At 38.5% G+C, this 18371-nt stretch overlaps 1 protein-coding gene across 1 annotated transcript in view; it reads right to left on the bottom strand.

Moving 5' to 3' along the window:
* Nucleotides 1-18371, bottom strand: part of PDS5A (PDS5 cohesin associated factor A) — a 164854-nt gene that overhangs the window by 35286 nt on the left and 111197 nt on the right. The window contains exons 21-26 of the mRNA XM_003258602.4: nucleotides 18118-18276; nucleotides 14547-14615; nucleotides 12046-12182; nucleotides 8553-8676; nucleotides 8086-8290; nucleotides 7436-7550 (exon numbers count right to left, since the gene is read on the bottom strand). Of these exons, the coding sequence (XP_003258650.3) occupies nucleotides 7436-7550; nucleotides 8086-8290; nucleotides 8553-8676; nucleotides 12046-12182; nucleotides 14547-14615; nucleotides 18118-18276 (809 nt within the window). The remainder of the gene's footprint in view (nucleotides 1-7435; nucleotides 7551-8085; nucleotides 8291-8552; nucleotides 8677-12045; nucleotides 12183-14546; nucleotides 14616-18117; nucleotides 18277-18371) is intronic.

Genomic DNA, 18371 nt, shown 5'->3' with positions numbered 1-18371 from the left:
ATGATATTCATATTACATAACCTCACAACCCAAGAACCTAGCGTACCTGGCACATTGAAAGTACTCTATAAATATTTGTTAAGGAAATATGAACATATGAAGAAGAAAAAGTGTTGAAAGATACAGACCAAATTGTTAATAGCAATGAAGGGCTTTTAGGGGGTATAATTATGAATAATTATTTTCTTCTTAATGAATTCATTTTCAATTTTTTCTTACTGAATATCAATAAAGGAGAAAGGTAACTATTAAACATTAAAGGCTACATTTAAATAAGATTTTTCAAATTCAAATACATTATTACTGACGTCAGAAAAATGGCAGAGTAAGAAATTTCAGATATCAATTGCAACAACAAAACAACTATTAAGCTGGAAAAAAACAATCATCATCACCTGTGCAGAACTCTGGAACCTCATGGGACCCAGCAACCAGGAGGTAAACACCTGGTTTGATGGAGGGAGAGGGGATGAACCTCAACAGTGAAGGGAATCTATGTCAGGGTCACAGGCTGACCATAAAGATAACAGAACTATAACTTCAAGGTCCACACAAAACAAGGAATACAGACTTTGTGAAAGTAGTCTGGAAAAGTCAGAATGGTGGACTGTGCTCTACAAGAACCAAAAGCCATCTAGAAAGAGAGGAAGAACCAGATTTTTAGCGTTATCACATTATAGTACTTAAAATGTCCAATTCCTAACAAAAAACTACAAATCACATAAAGAATCAGGCAAATATGACTAATTCACAGGGGAGAAGAATTAGGAATTAACCCTGAAGAGGCCCAGATTTTAGAGTTACTAGTCAAAGACATTAAATCAACTGTCTTAAATATGCTCAATGAGATAAAAGAAATAAAGATAATTATATGTATGAACAAGTAGAGGATACTGATAAAGAGACAGAAATAATTAAAAGGAACCAAGCAGGAATTCCAGGACAGAAAAGTATAACAGCTGAAATTAAAAATTCACTCTAGGAGGACTCAATGGCTGACTACAGCAGGCAGAAAAAAGATTCAGTAAACCTGTAGATAAGGCAATTGAAAATACTCAGTCTGAACAGAAAGAAAAGAGAATGAAGAAAAACAGAATCTAATGAACCCGCAAGACACAATCAGAAATACTAACATTAGACATCACAGAATTCCCAAACGGAAACACAGAAAGTGGCAGAAAAAATATTTGATGAAATAATGGTCAAAAACTTGCAAATTTTATGAAAGATGTGAATTTATACATCCAAGAAACTCAGTGATCTCAAAGCAGGATGAAACCCACACTGAGACACATTAGGGTCAAATGGTTGAACATTTGATAAAGAGATAAAGGATAAAGGTCTCTTGAAAGCAGCCAAGAAGGAAGTGACTCAAGTTAAAGGATCCTCAATAAGAATAACAGCTGATTTCTCATCAGAAATCATAATGGCCAAGAGGCAGTGGGATGACATCTTCAAGTTCTAAAAAAAAAAAAAAACAAACAAAAAAACCCCAACAACTCGTCAACCAAGAATCTTACATCCTATATAAGATTTGTCTTTGTCCAAGAATAAAGACAAAATCAAAACATTTTCCAAATAAACAAAAGCAAAGGGAGTTTGTCATTAGTAGACTTGTCTTATGAGAAATGCTAAAGTGAGTCCATCAGGCTGAAATGAAAGAACACTAGATAGTAATTTAAAGCCATAAGAAGAAATAAGTAAATCTCGTAAAAGTAACCATACAGGTACATTTAAAAGACAGTATTATTGTACTTTGGCTCATGACTCACTTCTTTCATACATGATTTAAAAGGAAAATGTGGCTGGGTGCAGTGGCTCATGCCTGTAATCCCAGCACTTTGGGAGGTCAAGGTGGGTGGATCACCTGAGGTCAGGAGTTCAAGACCAGCCTGGCCAACATGGTGAAACCTCGTCTCTACTAAAAATACAAAAATTAGCTGGGTGTGGTGGTGGGCACCTGTAATCTCAGCTACTTGGGAGGCTGAGGCAGGAGAATTGCTTGAACCTGAGAGGCGGAGGTTGCAGTGAGCCGAGATCACACCACCGCACTCCAGCCTGGGCAACAGAGTGAGACTCTGTCTCAAATAAATAAATAAATAAATAAATAAATGGAAAATGCATAAAACAGTAACTGTAAATCTAAGTAAATGGGAATATAGCCTATAAAGATGTGATTCGTGATAATAAAAAATAAAGGGAGGGAAAACACAGATGTAGAGGAGCAATGTGTCCACATGCTATTGAAACAAATTTGCTATTATTCAAACTAGGTTGTTAGAAGTTTGAGATGTCAGCTGTGATCTAAAACCTAATGAAATAGCTAAAAATGGCTGGGTGCAGTGGCTCATGCCTGTAATCTCAGCACTTTGGGAAGCTGAGGCAGGTGGATCACGAGAGGTCAGGAGATCGAGACCATCCTGGCTAACACGGTGAAACCCCATCTCTACTAAAAATACAAAAAATTAGCTGGGCGTGGTGGCAGGCACCTGTAGTCCCAGCTACTCGGGAGGCTGAGGCAGGAGAATGGCGTGAACCCAGGAGGCGGAGCTTGCAGTGAGCCGAGATTGCGCCACTGCACTCCAGCCTGGGCAACAGAGTGAGACTCCGTCTCAAAAAAAAAAAAAAAGAAATAGCTAAAACTTTTTACAAAAGAGAAGTCAGAAGGTTCACCACAAAAAAGCCAACTAAATACAAGAGAAAGAGGCAAAATTGGAGGAATTCAACAAAAAACAAGTAAGACATGCAGAAATATACAGCTATTTAGCAAAACTAACTCCTTCCTTTTCAGTAATTACTTTTAATGTAAAAGGATGTAAAAGATATTTCGTGTAACAGTAACCATAAGAGAGATAAGTGGCTATTTTATTATTAGATAAAACAGATTTAAACTCAAAAAGGTAAGAAGAGATAAGGACTATAGTGATAAAAGGTCAATCCAGCAAGAAAATGTGACTGTAATAAATATATATAAAACAAACAAGAAAGTCCCCAAATTTATGAAGCAAAAAATGGACAGAATTGAAGGGAGAAATGGTGAGTGCCTTAATAAGAACTGGAGACACCAATAACCCATTTTCTTTTTTCTTTTTAATTTTTAAAAACAGAGAGAGAGTCTCACTATGCTGCCAGGCTGGTCTCAAATTCCTGGGCCCAAGTAATTCTCCCGCCCTGGCCTCCCAAACTTGCTGAGATTACAGGTGTAAGCCACCATGCCTGGCCAAGAATAAAATGTTTAGAAATAAATTTAACCAAGGAAGACAAAGACCTATACCCAGAAAACTACAGAACAGTGCGGAAAAATAAATAAATACATAAATAAAATAAAAAATTAAAGGCCTAAATAAATGCAAAGACATCCTGTGCTAATAGATTAGAAGACTTAATACTGGTAAGATAACAGTATCACCCAAGGCAATATACAGATTCAGTGCCATTCCTATCAAAAGTACAATGGAATTTTTTTAGAAATATAGATAAACGCAACCTAAAATTCACAGGAAATATCAAAAGCCTAAACAATCTTGAAAAAGAACAGAAATCAGACTTCTCAATTCTGAAACTTATTATAAAGTTACAGTAATGACAGAGTTATATGGCATAAGGCCAGACATACAGACAAATTAAATAGGATTGAGAGCCCAGAAGTAAGCCCTTGCATATATGGTCAGTTGATTTTTGACAAGGGTGCCAAAACCAATCTTTGGGGAAAGAACAGTCTCTTCAACAAATGGTACTGGAAAAACTGGATATTCACAAACAAAAGAATGAATCTGAATGTTTACCTTATACCACATGCAATAATTAATTTACAATGGATCGAAGATCTTAACTAAAGAGCTAAAAACTGTAAGTCATGGAAGAAAATGCAGTAAAATTTTCTTTTCTTTAAGATGGAGTTTCACTCTTATTGCCCAGGCTGGAGTGCAATGGTGCGACCTCGGCTCACTGCAACCTCTGCCTCCCAGGTTCAAGCGATTCTCTTGCCTCAGCCTCCCAAGTAGCTGGGATTACAGGCGCCTGCCACAACGCACGGCTAATTTTTTATATTGTTAGTAGGGACAGGGTTTCACCATGTTGGTCAGGCTGGTCCTGAACTCCTAACCTCAGGTGATCCACTGTGCCCGGCTGAAAACACAGTAAAAAATTTTTATGAACTTGGATTTGGTTCCTTAATTATAACAAAAGTACTGTACAGGCAACAAAAGAAAAAATACACTGGCCTTCATTAAAGTGAAAACTTTTGTGCATCAAAGGATACTATCAAGAATGTAAATCATATACCTGATAAGAGATAAATACTCAAATATATAAAGAACTCTTACAACTCAATAACAAAAAGACAACCCAATTAATAAAAGGGCAAAGTCACTGGATATTTCTCCACTTAATTGTATCATTAAAAGTGGTGAAAAACTGCAAATTTTGCTATATATTTACCACAATTAACAAAAAAATTATTTCTGACACAATAACTTACTAATTTCCATAAAGTTATGTAACTACATTTTGAAAAACTTAAACAAACAAACAAAAAAAAACAGACTGAGTTTCCTGTCACCCAGGCTAGAATGCAGTAACTGGATCAGAGCTCACTGCAGCCTTCCACTCCTGGGCTCCAGCAATCCTTCCACCTCAGCCTTCCAAGTAGCTGGGATTACAGGTGAGAGCCACCACACCCACCATGAAAAACATTAGTTGGAACTTCAAATTACATGGTAATTTAAAAATTATGTTTAAAGATACACAAAAGTGGAAATGATTTCAGCAAGATGGCAGAACATCTAGAAAATATTTAAGACAAGAATACCATCTTTAATGCACCTGAAGTAGGGGGAGAAGAACTGAGTGATGCCACCACTGGTAAGAGAAACAGTTCAATTTCAGAGTGCACCACCCTGGTCTCCTAAACTGTCAGAACACCACTCGCACACAATTTCCCTGGACTCGTGGTTTCTGAGACGAGAGGAACTGGAGGTGGAACTCCGAGCTCTCCACAAGTCTGGGAAGCCTACTCCAGTCCTGTCCCATGAGAACCACTGGGAGTGCTAGATGGACAGAACCACCTGGGATGAACTGGGGACAAAGAGCAGGGCACTGATTGTGCTTGAACTTTGGTGACTACTCACTGCTCCAATCAGTGGGGACACCATGTTGAAGCTACTATGGAAAACAGTATGATGGTTCCTCAGGCTGGGTGTGGTGGCTCATGCCTATAATCCCAGAAATTTGGGAGACTGAGGTGGGAGGATTGCTTGAGCCCAGGAGTTCAAGACCAGCCTGGGCAACATAACAAGATCCCATCTCTATAAAGAGAGAGAAAAAAAAAAAAAAAAGTTTCTCAAAAAAACAAAAACAGATCTTGCCATATAATCCAGCAATCTCACTGCTGGATATATATCCAAAATAAAGGAATTCCGTACATCTTGGCCGGGCACAGTGGCTCTTGCCTGTAATCCCAGCACTTTGGGAGGCCTAGGTGGGTGGATCACTTGAGGCCAGTAGTTGGGAGACCAGCCTGGGCAACATGGTGAAAACCGGTCTCTACTAAAAATACAAAAATTAGCTGGTCGTGTTGGTACACATCTGTAGTGCTAACTCCTTGGGAGGCCGAGGCATGAGAATAGCTTTAAGTGGGGAGGCAAAGGTTACAGTGAGTTGAGATCATTCCACTGCACTCCAGCCTGGGCAACAGAGTAAGACACTTGTCTCAAAAAAAAAAAGGAAAAAAGGAAAGGAAATTAGTAGATCTAAGAGATAGATGCATTTCCATGTTTACTGCAGCACTATTTACAACAGCCAAGATATGGAATCAACCTAAGTGTCCCTCAACAGATAAATTAATTAGGAAAATGTAGGATATACACACGTACAATGAAAAATTACTCATCCATAAAAAAGAATGAAATTCTGTCATTTTCAGCAACATGAACAGAACTTGAAGTCATTATGCTCAGTGAAATACGCCAAGCCCAGAGACAAATATCGCATTGTCTCACTCATATGGGCACTAAGAGTGAAGGCCAGGCACAGTGGCTCACACCTGTAATCTAGCACTTCGGGAGGCTGAGGCAAGAGGGTCGCTTGAGTCCACGAGTTTGAGACCAGCCTGGGCAACACAGTGAGACCCCATCTCTACAAAAACTAGCTGGGCATGGTGGCACATGTAGTCCCAGCTACTCAGGAAGATGAGATAGGAGATTGCTTTAGCCCAGGAGGTCAAGGTACAATGAGCCCTGATCACACCACTGCACTTTAGCCCGGGGGACAGAGTAAGAACTTGTCTCATTAAAAAAAATAATAAAATAAAAATGAAGATCTTATACAGGTAGACAGTAGAAGGGTGGTTATCAGAGCCTGTCAAGCGTAGAAGGGAAGGGGGAATAAAGAGAGACTGGTTGCCAGGTGCGGTGGCTCACGTCTGTAATCCCAGCACTTGGGGAAGCTGAGGCAGGGGGATCACGAGGTCAGGAGAGCAGCCTGGCCAACATAGTAAAACCCCATCTCTAACAAAAATACAAAAAACGATTAAGCCAGGAGTGGTGGCAGGCACCTGTAGTCCCAGCTACTCGGGAGGCTGAGATGGGAGAATCACTTGAACTACGGAGGCAGATGTTGCAGTGAGCCAAGATCGTGCCACCGCACTCCAGCCTGGGCGAAAGAGCAAGACTCCATCTCGGGGAAAAAAAAAAAAGAGAGAGAGAGACTGGTTAATGGGTACAAAAATACACTTAGATACAAAGAATAAATTCTGACATTTGATACCATGGTAGGGTGACTATAGTTAACAATAATTTATTTGTATTTTAAAAATTTTATTGTTACTATTATTTTTCAGAGACAGGGTCTCGCTCTATCACCCAGTGAGTGCAGTGAATTAATCATAGCTCATTGCAGCTCCAATTGCCTGGGATGAAGAGGGGGTGGATATCTTAATTACTCTGATTTTCTCATTACACATTGTATGCATGTACCAAAATATTACGTGTACCTCATAAATGTGTACATTATGTATCAATAAAAATTTTTTAAAAGATTTGAAAGTGTTGCATGCTAGAGAGAACAAAGAATAAAAAATATGCTCCACTGTTTTCAGTTCCAACTCCAATTATTTCACATACTTCAGTACTCTTCCCATATTCAAACCCTCTCAATATAAATAGTAAAAATCAAATATAATTACTAAGATAACCAAACTAACCTATTTCAAAGACTTAGATAGCTTAACTAGCTGCAAACAGACAGAAAATGAACAACCAAAACCTGGTAGATGGGAAAATTTTTGAAAGATGAAACTGGAAATTTATAATAAAAGAATAAGACCATAAGGAGATTCTAATTCTAATGTAAATAATAAATAAAAATAATAAAAAATTTACCATTTTTTGAAAACTAAACATAATTTTTAGAGTTCTTGAAAAACAACAAGACTTACTCTTTGATATCACGAAGCTGATCAACATCTTGTGATCTTGTAAAATCTGGATCATGGGCCAGCAGGTGAATCATGTATGGAACTACATATTCAGGCAACAGTGATAATAATTTCTCTGAAGTAAAAACATTATTAAAAACAACCTTTATAAAATGCCTTAGTGGACTGAGTTCTAACCACTTAGGTTTCCATTTTTTCCCTCAGTTATTCCTAAATTAGGCACAACATGATACCTGGATACTAAAATACTTTACACTTCACTTTTCAATTTTTTTTTCTGGTACCTGGTATGCAGTTATATTTCACTTTTGAAAGATATTAAAGTCAAAAGTATCAGATATTAAACCCATTAAACAACAGGTCCCTGGCAAAGCTAGGAAAAAATTATTTAGTCTGACATCCCAGCAATATGTTCAAATTAAACTACACTCCTGATCCCATAGGAAAAATGCAGTTTGCCAGAGTTAATGCAGCATAAATAGGACTCAGGAGTTCAGTTTTTAAGCACATCATAACTACAATGACAGCATTCTATAAAACTCCCAGTTTTATTATAAACTATAATAGAAACACATGACAAGGAAAAAAAAACCTAAAAATGGATACATTGACAAAATATATTTGCGCACAGAGAACTTTGAGTTACTTACCAGTAGCCATAGGGTTCTGCTTAATGTATTCCCTGCGTATACTGATATTTTTCAGTAAACATTGTCGTGCGTGTGCTCTTCTCTCCTTCACAGGATCTTTGGCACACAAGGCAAAGATCGCCATATACTCCAATGGGAGCAGTAACTTCACAAGTGCCTTATGCAGCTTCTGAGCAAATATCTGCCTTACTTGGTAACACTCATCCTACAGCAGCACAGAAAAACTTAAATTGGCAACCATTTATTAAATGAAAAACAGCAGTTTAAGTATTTTTAATGTCTTCAATTAAAAAGAAGATAATTATATGGGAGAATAAATAATGTAATAATTGGAAGACAGTTAAACAGGTAGTAATAGTAGTGCCTTTTGTGCATATATTCACATTATAAATGGATCTGTATTCATAGAAAAGTAATGTATTCAACTTTGAAGGCAAGTAATTGACAAAAATATGATTGTTACTTACATTAATAACAAGTGCACAGAGCTGAAACTGTTCTGGGGTAATAATTTCATGGTAACAAGGTTCCTGAGCAAGCTTCATTATGGCACTACCAGCAGCTAATCGCAAGCGAGACATATCAGATTTACTATAAACAAACAAAAAAGAAATAAACATTTCCTATAACCACTATCATTCATAAAAATGCTTTCGTCCCTTTTTGAATGTAAGGTCCTTAGAGGATAATTTATGCTTAAAATGACGTACAAATATGGGAAAGCTACTTTGAGTCCATGAACTTAACACAGGGGATTGTGACTTTCACAATCAAATCAAATCATTGTGACTTTGATTACAAATTTACGTGCCTTCATTTCTAGTCAAACTCTAGCTTAGATACTTCACCACAACCCAACAACTCTGCTTATTCTTGCAACCACAGTAACTGCAAGGCTAGGAAAAACTCTTTACATCAGGAGCTGTATCCCTCATTTTAAGAGAAATACATATTGATTGTAGAAAACTTGATTAAAGTGGCCGGGCATGGTGGCTCACACCTGTAATCCCAGCACATTGGGAGGCCGAGGTGGGCGGATCACGAGGTCAAGAGATTGAGACCATACTGACCAACATGGTGAAACCCTGTCTCTACTAAAAATACAAAAAACTAGCTGGGTGTGGTGGCACACACTTGTAGTCCCAGCTACTTGGGAGACTCAGGCAGGAGAATTGCTTGAACCTGAGAGGTGGAGGTTGCAGTGAGCCAAGGTCACACCACTGCCCTGGCAACAGAGTAAGACTCTGTCTCAAAAAAAACAAAAAACAAAAAACAAAAAAACTTGATTTAAAAAACCACAAAGAATTAAAAAAAAAATCACCTATCATCATTTAAAATCTATTTCCTGCATATAAACATGTTACAGGAATCTAGCTTAATGCCTGCTGAAATGGCAGGGCTGCAGTCAAGAGCAAAGAAGTATCAGACAAATACCTAAAGGATATGAAATATAAGAGCCAGTGTCTGTCTTAGGTACTAGTTCCTGGGACTGACCTCCTTTTGCAGAATAAAGTTTTCAAATGGAACCTATGAAGCCTTGGCACTCCCACCCCAACACTGCGGATTTTTATTACTTACGTGGTAAAATGTGGTAATGAATGGGATGGCATGGGAGTCTTTCTACTTCAACTTCTATGTGGAACGCAGCATGGCTTTTATATTTATTGTGACCACTTTACAAAACGCAGAAAGCTAGCCGGAACCCACTGGGACTGTGGCTAAGCACAGAGAGAAGAAAACCTGGCACTCTTGGACAATAGGATTGTTAAAATGAGCACCGGTAACAATGAGGGAGCCTCAAATGGTTTCTATGGCATTCATTCAGGAATTAAAGTTAATAGCTATTATGTGAGTGCTTACTCCGTGCCAGGCAGGTGTGAAAAACACTTTATAGGCTTTATCTCAATTAATTTTCACTCCATAAGACGAGGAAATTGAGGCTTATAAAAGGTAATACTATATTATATGATATCCAGTTAGGATCTAATGGGTGTTCATTCCATGGTTAACCATTCCCCTATTTTTTGTGATGGAAAATAATGCTGGAGGAACATGCCTGTGTATAAGCTCTCATATGATTCTTTATACTCATGAATTATGAGTGTAAAAATAAAGAGTCAAGGGTAACATTTTTGAGGTCCAGATGCAAAATGCCAGAAGAGTCCTGCCAATTCATACTCATAGGAGTAATGAAGGAACCCATTTCCATGATCATACTGAGGAATGATTGCTTATAACATTTTTTTTTCTGATTTGTAATGAAAAGAGGTATTGCTTAAGTTTAAATTGTATTTACTGTATTTAGTGATGTTAAACTTTAAAAAGTAAACTGATAATAGCTAAACTTCATCTCCACTGGGGGTCCTGCCTAGGTATCACTGACTTGTAAGAGCTCATTATTATGCCTTTGCCATATACTGTACATAATTATCCCCAATTTAAAGCTTTCATTATCCGTAACTCAGCTCTAAACAGTGTTATAAAAGGCTGCCTTTGGCTTATTCTACGATAAAAATAGGGCGTAGTGGTGCACACATATAGTCTCACTACTCAGGAGGCTGAGGCAGGAGGATTGCTTGAGCCCAGCTAGCCTGGGCAACACAGTGAGATCCCATTCCTAATTATAATAATTTTTTAAAAAATTAATAGCATAGCAGTACCACATATCTAGCTAAGGCTGGAGTACAATGGCGTGATCTTGGCGCACTGCAACCTCGACCTCCTGGGTTCAAGCGATTTTCATGCCTTAGCCTCCCGAGTAGCTGGGATTATAGGTACGTACCACCACACCTGGCTAAATTTCTGTATTTTTAGTAGAGACAGGGTTTCAACATGACCTCAATTGATCTGCCTGACTTGGCCTATCAAAGTGCTGGGATTACAGGCGTAAGCCACTGTGCTCAGCCTCATAAACGAATGATTAAACCTCTGTCCCCTAAAACAAATTTTTAAAAAGGAATACATCATATGTAGAATACTTTAGTTATCTATGTTGGTAATCTTGGTCCCTACTAAATCAAGAATTTGAAAGAAACCAGGATCATGAAAAATTGAGCTTCTACTTTCATCTTAAATGAGATGGCAATTTTACAGATTAAAAGTCAAAATGTGTAACAATGTAAACAATCTCTGTGTGCACATACATGTGTACACACCCAAATTTGTAGAACAACAAGAAGGCTTCAACTCTCCCTTGAGTTGCCATTGAAATTTTTATTTTTATTTATTTATTTTGAGACAGGCTCTCACTCTGTTGCCCAGGCTGGAGTGCGGTGGTGCGCTCTCAGCTCACTGCAACCTCTGTCTTCTGGTTTCAAGTGATTCTCCTGCCTCAGCCTCCTGAGTAGCTGGGATTACAGGCATGTGCCACCACGTCTGGCTAATTTTGTTTTTTGTTTTAGTAGAGACGCGGTTTCACCATATTGAAACCGCTGGTCTCGAACTCCTGACCTCATGATCTGCCCATCTCAGCCTCCCAAAGTGCTGGGATTAGAGACATGGGCCACCACGCCTGGCTGCCACTGAAATTTTTATTACTTTCATGGGACTCAAGTCACTCCACTTATTTAATTGCTTTAATACAGGGAGGCTCTTGAAGACAGGGACTTTTCCTACTTATTTTTGCTGCAATGCTTTTCACAGTGTTTTATGAAGTTGAAGTTTAACAAATACTTGTTTAATTGAACCAAATGTTGATGCTAACTGCAATAGTACAATATAGTGATTATGATTACGTATTTATTGGAAAAAGTTCCTCTTCTTTAGGAATGAAGAAAAATATATTGGCACTATTAAAATAACAATACTGACAGACAGACAAACCCTAAATGAGTACATAAGATCTGACCCTGAAGAACATGGTGTAATTACACCATTCAGTATTCATTAGGTAAATAATTCCTATGTAAATTCTACCAAAATTTCAGCACTAAGAAAACTGGAAAGAAAGAAAAATCTCACCTGATCCTCTTTTGCTCTGTCAGGTCACCCTCACTAACCAACATCGCTGATAATAACCGAAGGGTTGAATTGGCAGATTTAGACTGGTTGTTTTTCATACCCAACAGCCACCTTACCAGAAGTTTAATTGCCTGTACCTATAAAATATTAACATGCTAAAAAAAGAAAGCAACTTAAAATTCCAATTAAAGGGAAAATTAATTTATATTAATTAGATTAATGAGATTACTCATCTCCATCAGCAGACATTTTATCAAATAAGTCTATGGGATAATAACAGTAACAATACGAACTAATATTTACTCTGTGCTTAACCACTGCCAGGCACTTTTCCTAGATCTGTAAATGTATTAACTTATTTAATCTCCCAAAAAACTCTTATGAGGAAGATTTTTTTTTCCCAACAGATAAGGCAATTGAGACATATTATTATGATAGATAACTTGCTTAAAAGTCTGGTTCCAGAATTTAGCTTTTCATACTTAGATGTTTGTCCAAGATTTTGAAACTATTTGAAAACATATACTTTAAAAACAACAATTTAAACTATACAGGCCGGGGGTGGTGACTCACACCTGTAATCCCAGCACTTTGGGAGGCCAAGGCAGGTGGATCACTTGAGGTCAGGTGTTTGAGACCAGCCTAGCCAACATGGTGAAACCCTGTCTATACTAAAAAACCCCATCTCTACTTAAAAAAAAAAAAAAAAATTAGGCATGGTGGCACATGCCTGTAGTCCCAGCTACTCAGGAGGCTGAGGCATGAGAACTGCTTGAACCCGGGAGGCAGAGGTTGCAGTGAGCTGAGATTGTGCCACTGCACTCCAGCCTGGGTGACAAAGCAAAACTCTGGTTCATAAAAAAACCAACACACACACACACATCCCCCACAACTGTACTGATTGTAGTGACTGAAAATAACTTGAGAGTTTCAGTTTTGTAGTATTGAAAAACTACTTTGAAGAAACCATCAAGTCTGATTCAGTCTCATTTAACATTCTGACCAAAAAAAGGGAATCTGTATAATTACTGGTAGTCATAATTACTTAGAAATGTCTAGTCAAAAGATTGTTACCAATATATGTGAAAAAGCTAGCCAAAAAATCAAAGTATTATTTATTACATTTATTGACAACCTGGAAAAATGAATTGATAGAATATATGATGACTGTGAAGCAACACAAAGTGAAAGATTATCAAAGAAGATGATACAATCTTATTTTAAATCCCAAATTTGCCACTTTTAAACTGAGCTTTACATCTATTAAATGTCACAAATTTAGTAACAATCATCTCTATCTGCTCTGTCATCCAGGCTGGAGTGTACTGGCATGATCACAACTCACTGTAGCCTTGACCTCCTGGGCTCAAGTGATCCTCCTGCCTCAGCTTCCTGCGTAGGTGGAACTATAGGTATGCACCACCACACCTGGCCAAATTATTATTGTTATCATTTGAGACCGAGTTTCACTCTGTCGCCCAAGCTGGAGGGCAGTGGCGGGACCTCGGTTCACTGCAACCTCTACCTCCCAAGTTCAAGCAACTGTCCTGCCTCAGCCCCTGAAGTAGCTGGGACTACAGATGTGCAACACCATGCCTAGCTAGTTTTTGTATTTTTAGTACACAAGGGGTTTCACCATGTTGTCCAGACTGGTCTTGAACTCCTGACCCCAAGCAATCTGCCTGCCTCAGCCTCCCAAAGTGCTCGGATTATAGGCGTGAGCCACCATGCCTAGCCCAACTAAATTATTTTTAATATTTTGTAGAGACATGGCTCACTATGCTGCCCAGGTTGGTCTTGAACTCTTGGGCTCAAGTGATCCTCGTGCTCTGCCTCCCAAAGTGCTGGGATAATAGGTGTGAAAAAAAATCAAAGTATTATTTATTATATTTATTGACAACCAGGAAAAATGAACTGATAGAATATATGATGACGATGAAGCAACACAAAGTGAAACAGATTATCAAAGAAGATGATACAATCTTATTTTAAATCCCAAATCTGCCACAGTGCCCAGCTTTACAATTACCTATCTTTGCCAAGTTAATATTCATATGCTTGTAGACAGTGGTGGTGAGGCTGGATTTAAGATGCCTCTGAGCACCGTCATTCTATAAACAATCTCTCTATAAAACAGCCTCATTGAGATTGCTTTAGCAGGCAGAAGACACTGACATATAATAAACAATGACAACTACAATGTCTTCAATAACCAATTCTTTGCAATGGATTTTAAAATAAAGCACCTCCTTAACAAATGCTTATTAACTATTAGGTTTAATAAAAAAGGCTTCCAGCTAGGCACGATGGCTGAAGCTTATAATCTCAGCACTTTGCGAGGCTGAAGTGGGAGGATCAGCTGAGCCCGGGAGTTCAAGACCGAACTGAGCAACACAGCAAGATCCCATCTCTGTTTATTAAATTTTTAAAAGGTGAGGAAGATAACTACGAAATGTTCCTTTTTTTAAACATGAAGATTATCAAGGCCTAAACAAATTTACCTTTGCTAGTACTTCAGGGGAAACCTCTTCATCTGGAGACCACAGTTTTCCATTCTTTTCACCTGTTGACTACAGACAATTGAATAAATTTAGCTATTAGCATGAAAAAAATTTAAGTTTTTGCTGATTAAGTTTTTCATGTTGATCAACACAGCCTCTGAGAAAACTAAGGGCACATCACCAACCAGAGCTTGGAAAAGGACAAAGTTAGAAGACTCATACTTCCCAATTTTGAAGCTTACTATAAAACCTACAGTAATCAAGACAGTGTGGCTGGTACTGGCAAGGATAGACATACAGACCAGCGGAATAGAGAACCCAGAAAACCCTTGCATATGGTAATTCATTTTTGAGAAAGGGTGCCAAGACCATCTTTAGTGAAAGAACAGTCTCTTCAACAAATGGTGCTAGAAAAACCGGATATTCAGCCGGGTGCAGAGGGTCAAGCTTGTAATCCCATCACTATGGGGGGCTGAGGAAGGTGGATCACTTGAGGTCAGGAGTTTGAGACCAGCCTGGCCAACATGGCAAAACCCTGCCTCTACTAAAAATACAAAAAAATTAGTTGGGCATGGTGGCGCATGCCTGTAGTCTCAGCTACCCGGGAGGCTGAGGCTGGAGAACTGCTTGAACCTAGGAGGCAGAGGTTGCAGTGAGCTGACATTGTGCCACCTCATTCCAGGCTGGGCTACAGAGTGAGACTCCGTCTCAAAAACACAAAAGCAAAACAAAAAAACCCCCTGGATATCCACAAGAAGCAAACACACAAACAAAAAAAGAAACTAGATTGTTAATACATATAAGAATTAACTCAGAATGAATCAAATATCTCAGTTTAATAGCTAAAACCATAAAACTCTGAAAAGATGACATAGGGAGAAATCTTCATGATCTTGGATCTGGTAAATATCTGACAAAGGTTTACTATACAGAAAATGTAAATAACTCTTAAAACTCAACAAGAAGCAACCCAACCAAAAGCGGGTGAAGGCAGCATGGGCAACATGGCGAAACCCTATCTGTATAAAAAAATACAAAAATTAGCCAGGCATGGTGGCGTGTGCTGGGACTCAGGAGGCTGAGGCAGGAGGTATTGCTTGAGCCTGGGAAGCGGAGGTTGCGATGAGCCAAGGTTGCGCTAGTGCACTCCAGCCTGGGCGACAGAGTGAAACCACGTCTCAAAATAAATAAATAAATAAATAAATAAATAAATAAATAAGTAAATAAATAAGAGTGGGGTGGGGAAAGGAATTTAATACACAGCTCTCCAAAGAAGATATACAGGTAGTCAGTAAGCACACAAAAAATATCCTTGACATCATTATTCATTAGGAAAACGCAAATCAAAACCACAATGAGATACCACTTCTTATCTACTAGTATGGCTATTGCTTTTTTAAAAAGGAAAATGACATGTAACCCAACAATGTTATTCCTAGATATATACCCAAGAAATGGGAGAACAGGAACATAAATGTTTATATCAGCATTATTCACAACAGCCAACACGTAGAAGCAATCCAAGTGTCCACCAATCAACAAACAAAATGTGGGATATATACAAACAAAAATATACATATAATAGAACACTGTTTAGCCACAAAAGGAACAACATTCTGATACATACTACAACATGGAAGAGCCCTGAGAACATGCTAAGTGAAATACAACAGACACAAAAGGACAAATATCATATAAGAGATACCTAGAATAGGTAGTCATAGAGTCAGAAGGTAGAACAGAGGGCAATGTAGAGTTGTTGCTTAATGGGTACAGTTTCTGTTTGGGGTGATAAAAAATTCTGGAGACGGATGGGGTGGTGATGATTACGTAACAATGTGGCTATTATGTTCGTGAATTTTAACACTTAAAAATAGCAAATTTGATATTATGTATAGTTTATCACCATAAAAAAAGACCATCTGAAAACACGATCTATCAACAATCATCATTTAAGAGGTATCTTAAATTTCACATTTGTTGAAAACCACATCTATCAAAAGAAAAAATAACAGCAAGGAAATGTGGGGTAGAAAATGAGACTTAGGTCACGTTCTTCTCTTCTTGTCTGCTGCATTCAAAAGTGGAAGGTGGTACAAATACAGAAGGGGCACTAGCAGGTGTCTTTAAGTTCCGGATATTGAGGCCTCAAGATTACCGAAACATGTGAGAGTTAGGAACTTTGGATAAGCTGGATTTGTGGCAAACTAACACTTAATTGAAAGTCATCCACAATGATCCAGCATTATCCGTGTCTTTATTCAATAACAACGGATTTAATTTAGATCCATTTGGTAAAGCAGTGATTCTTTTATTTATTTGAGACAGAGTCTTGCTCTTGTCACCTAGGCTGGAGTGCAACGGTGCAATCCTGGCTCACTGCAACCTCTGCCTCCTGGGTTCAAGCGATTCTCCTGCCTCAGCCTCCCGAATAGCTGGGATTACAGGCACCCGCCACCAAGCCCGGCTAATTTTTTTGTTATTTTTAGTAGAGACAGGGTTTCACCATGTTGGCTAGGCTGGTCTTGAACTCCTGACCTCAGGTGATCCACCCACCTCTACCCCCAAAGTGCTAGGATTACAGACGTGAGCCACCAACCCCTGCCAGTAGTGACTCTTAATCAAGGTGTGTTTCCGAAATCATTTGGGGAGTCTTTTCAATCTATACATTCCAACCCAGAGGTAATAAATCAGAGAGCACAGACATCAATAAATCTAGTGCCAAAAGTACAGTGTATTATCTTAAAAATTAGTCAAATTCAAGTCCACTTACTTTTTTTTTTTTTGAGACGGAGTTTCGCTCTTGTTGTCCAGGCTGGAGTACAACTGTGCAATCTTGGCTCACTGCAACCTCTGCCTCCTGGGTTCAAGTGATTCTCCTGCCTCAGCCTCCTGAGTAGCTAGGATTACAGGTGCTGTCACCACGCCTGGCTTACATTTCTAACAATGTTTGATAAAACAAATTTTAGCCCGGCATGGTGGCTCACAACTGTAATCCCAGCACTTGGGGAGGCCAAGGCGGATGGATCACCTGAGGTCAGGAGTTCAATACAAGCCTGGCCAACATGGCGAAACCCCATCTCTACTAAAAACACAAAAATTAGCCAGGCGTGGTGACAGGCACCTGTAATCCCAGCTACTTGGGAGGCTGAGGAATGAGAGGAGGCCAAGGTTACAGTGAGCCAAGATTGTGCCACTGCATTCCAGCCTGGGGCACAGAGCAAGACTCTGTCTTCAAAACAAAAACCAAAAATAACCCAATTCTAACATTCCAGAAAATGATAAACTGTCTTTTGAGGGTCAGGAAAATAGCTTTTACTTATATTTAACTTTCCTGATTCACCAATCCCATGTTCTAATTTTTGTTTCTTAAGTGTGAAATTCTAGTAGTAATAGCTACCATGAAATAAGGAAGTAGTTTGGAATTTAAATAAATAATAAATTAGTAGAACTCCAATATAGAATAATTTAAAAGAAAAAGAGAATTACATAGAAACAGAAGTGTTTCTGTGATGAAGATGTAAACAGCCTTAATCTCATGATTCTCAATTTAATTAAATGAGAAACTTACCCTGTCATTCATTAGCAGATCTTTCACAATAAAATTTGCTACAACAGATTTCATTGGGGAAGCAAACTGATCTGGTGCTAACATAGAAATGTGGCCCAATGAAACTAATGGAGTTATAAGTTGTTCTGGCACATCAGCATTCAGACTCCTACTGAGTGGCTATAAAAATAAAATAGACAAAATTACCAATTTGTTTGATAAATATCTAGACACTCTACTGAAACAGTACATTTTCCTGAGTCCTCCTGAATTTA

The sequence above is a fragment of the Nomascus leucogenys genome, chromosome 20, assembly GCF_006542625.1.
Source record: "Nomascus leucogenys isolate Asia chromosome 20, Asia_NLE_v1, whole genome shotgun sequence".
Taxonomy (NCBI): Eukaryota; Metazoa; Chordata; class Mammalia; order Primates; family Hylobatidae; genus Nomascus; species Nomascus leucogenys.
The sequence above is the reverse complement of the archived record's forward strand: the minus strand, read 5'-3'. Positions and strand labels throughout refer to the sequence as shown.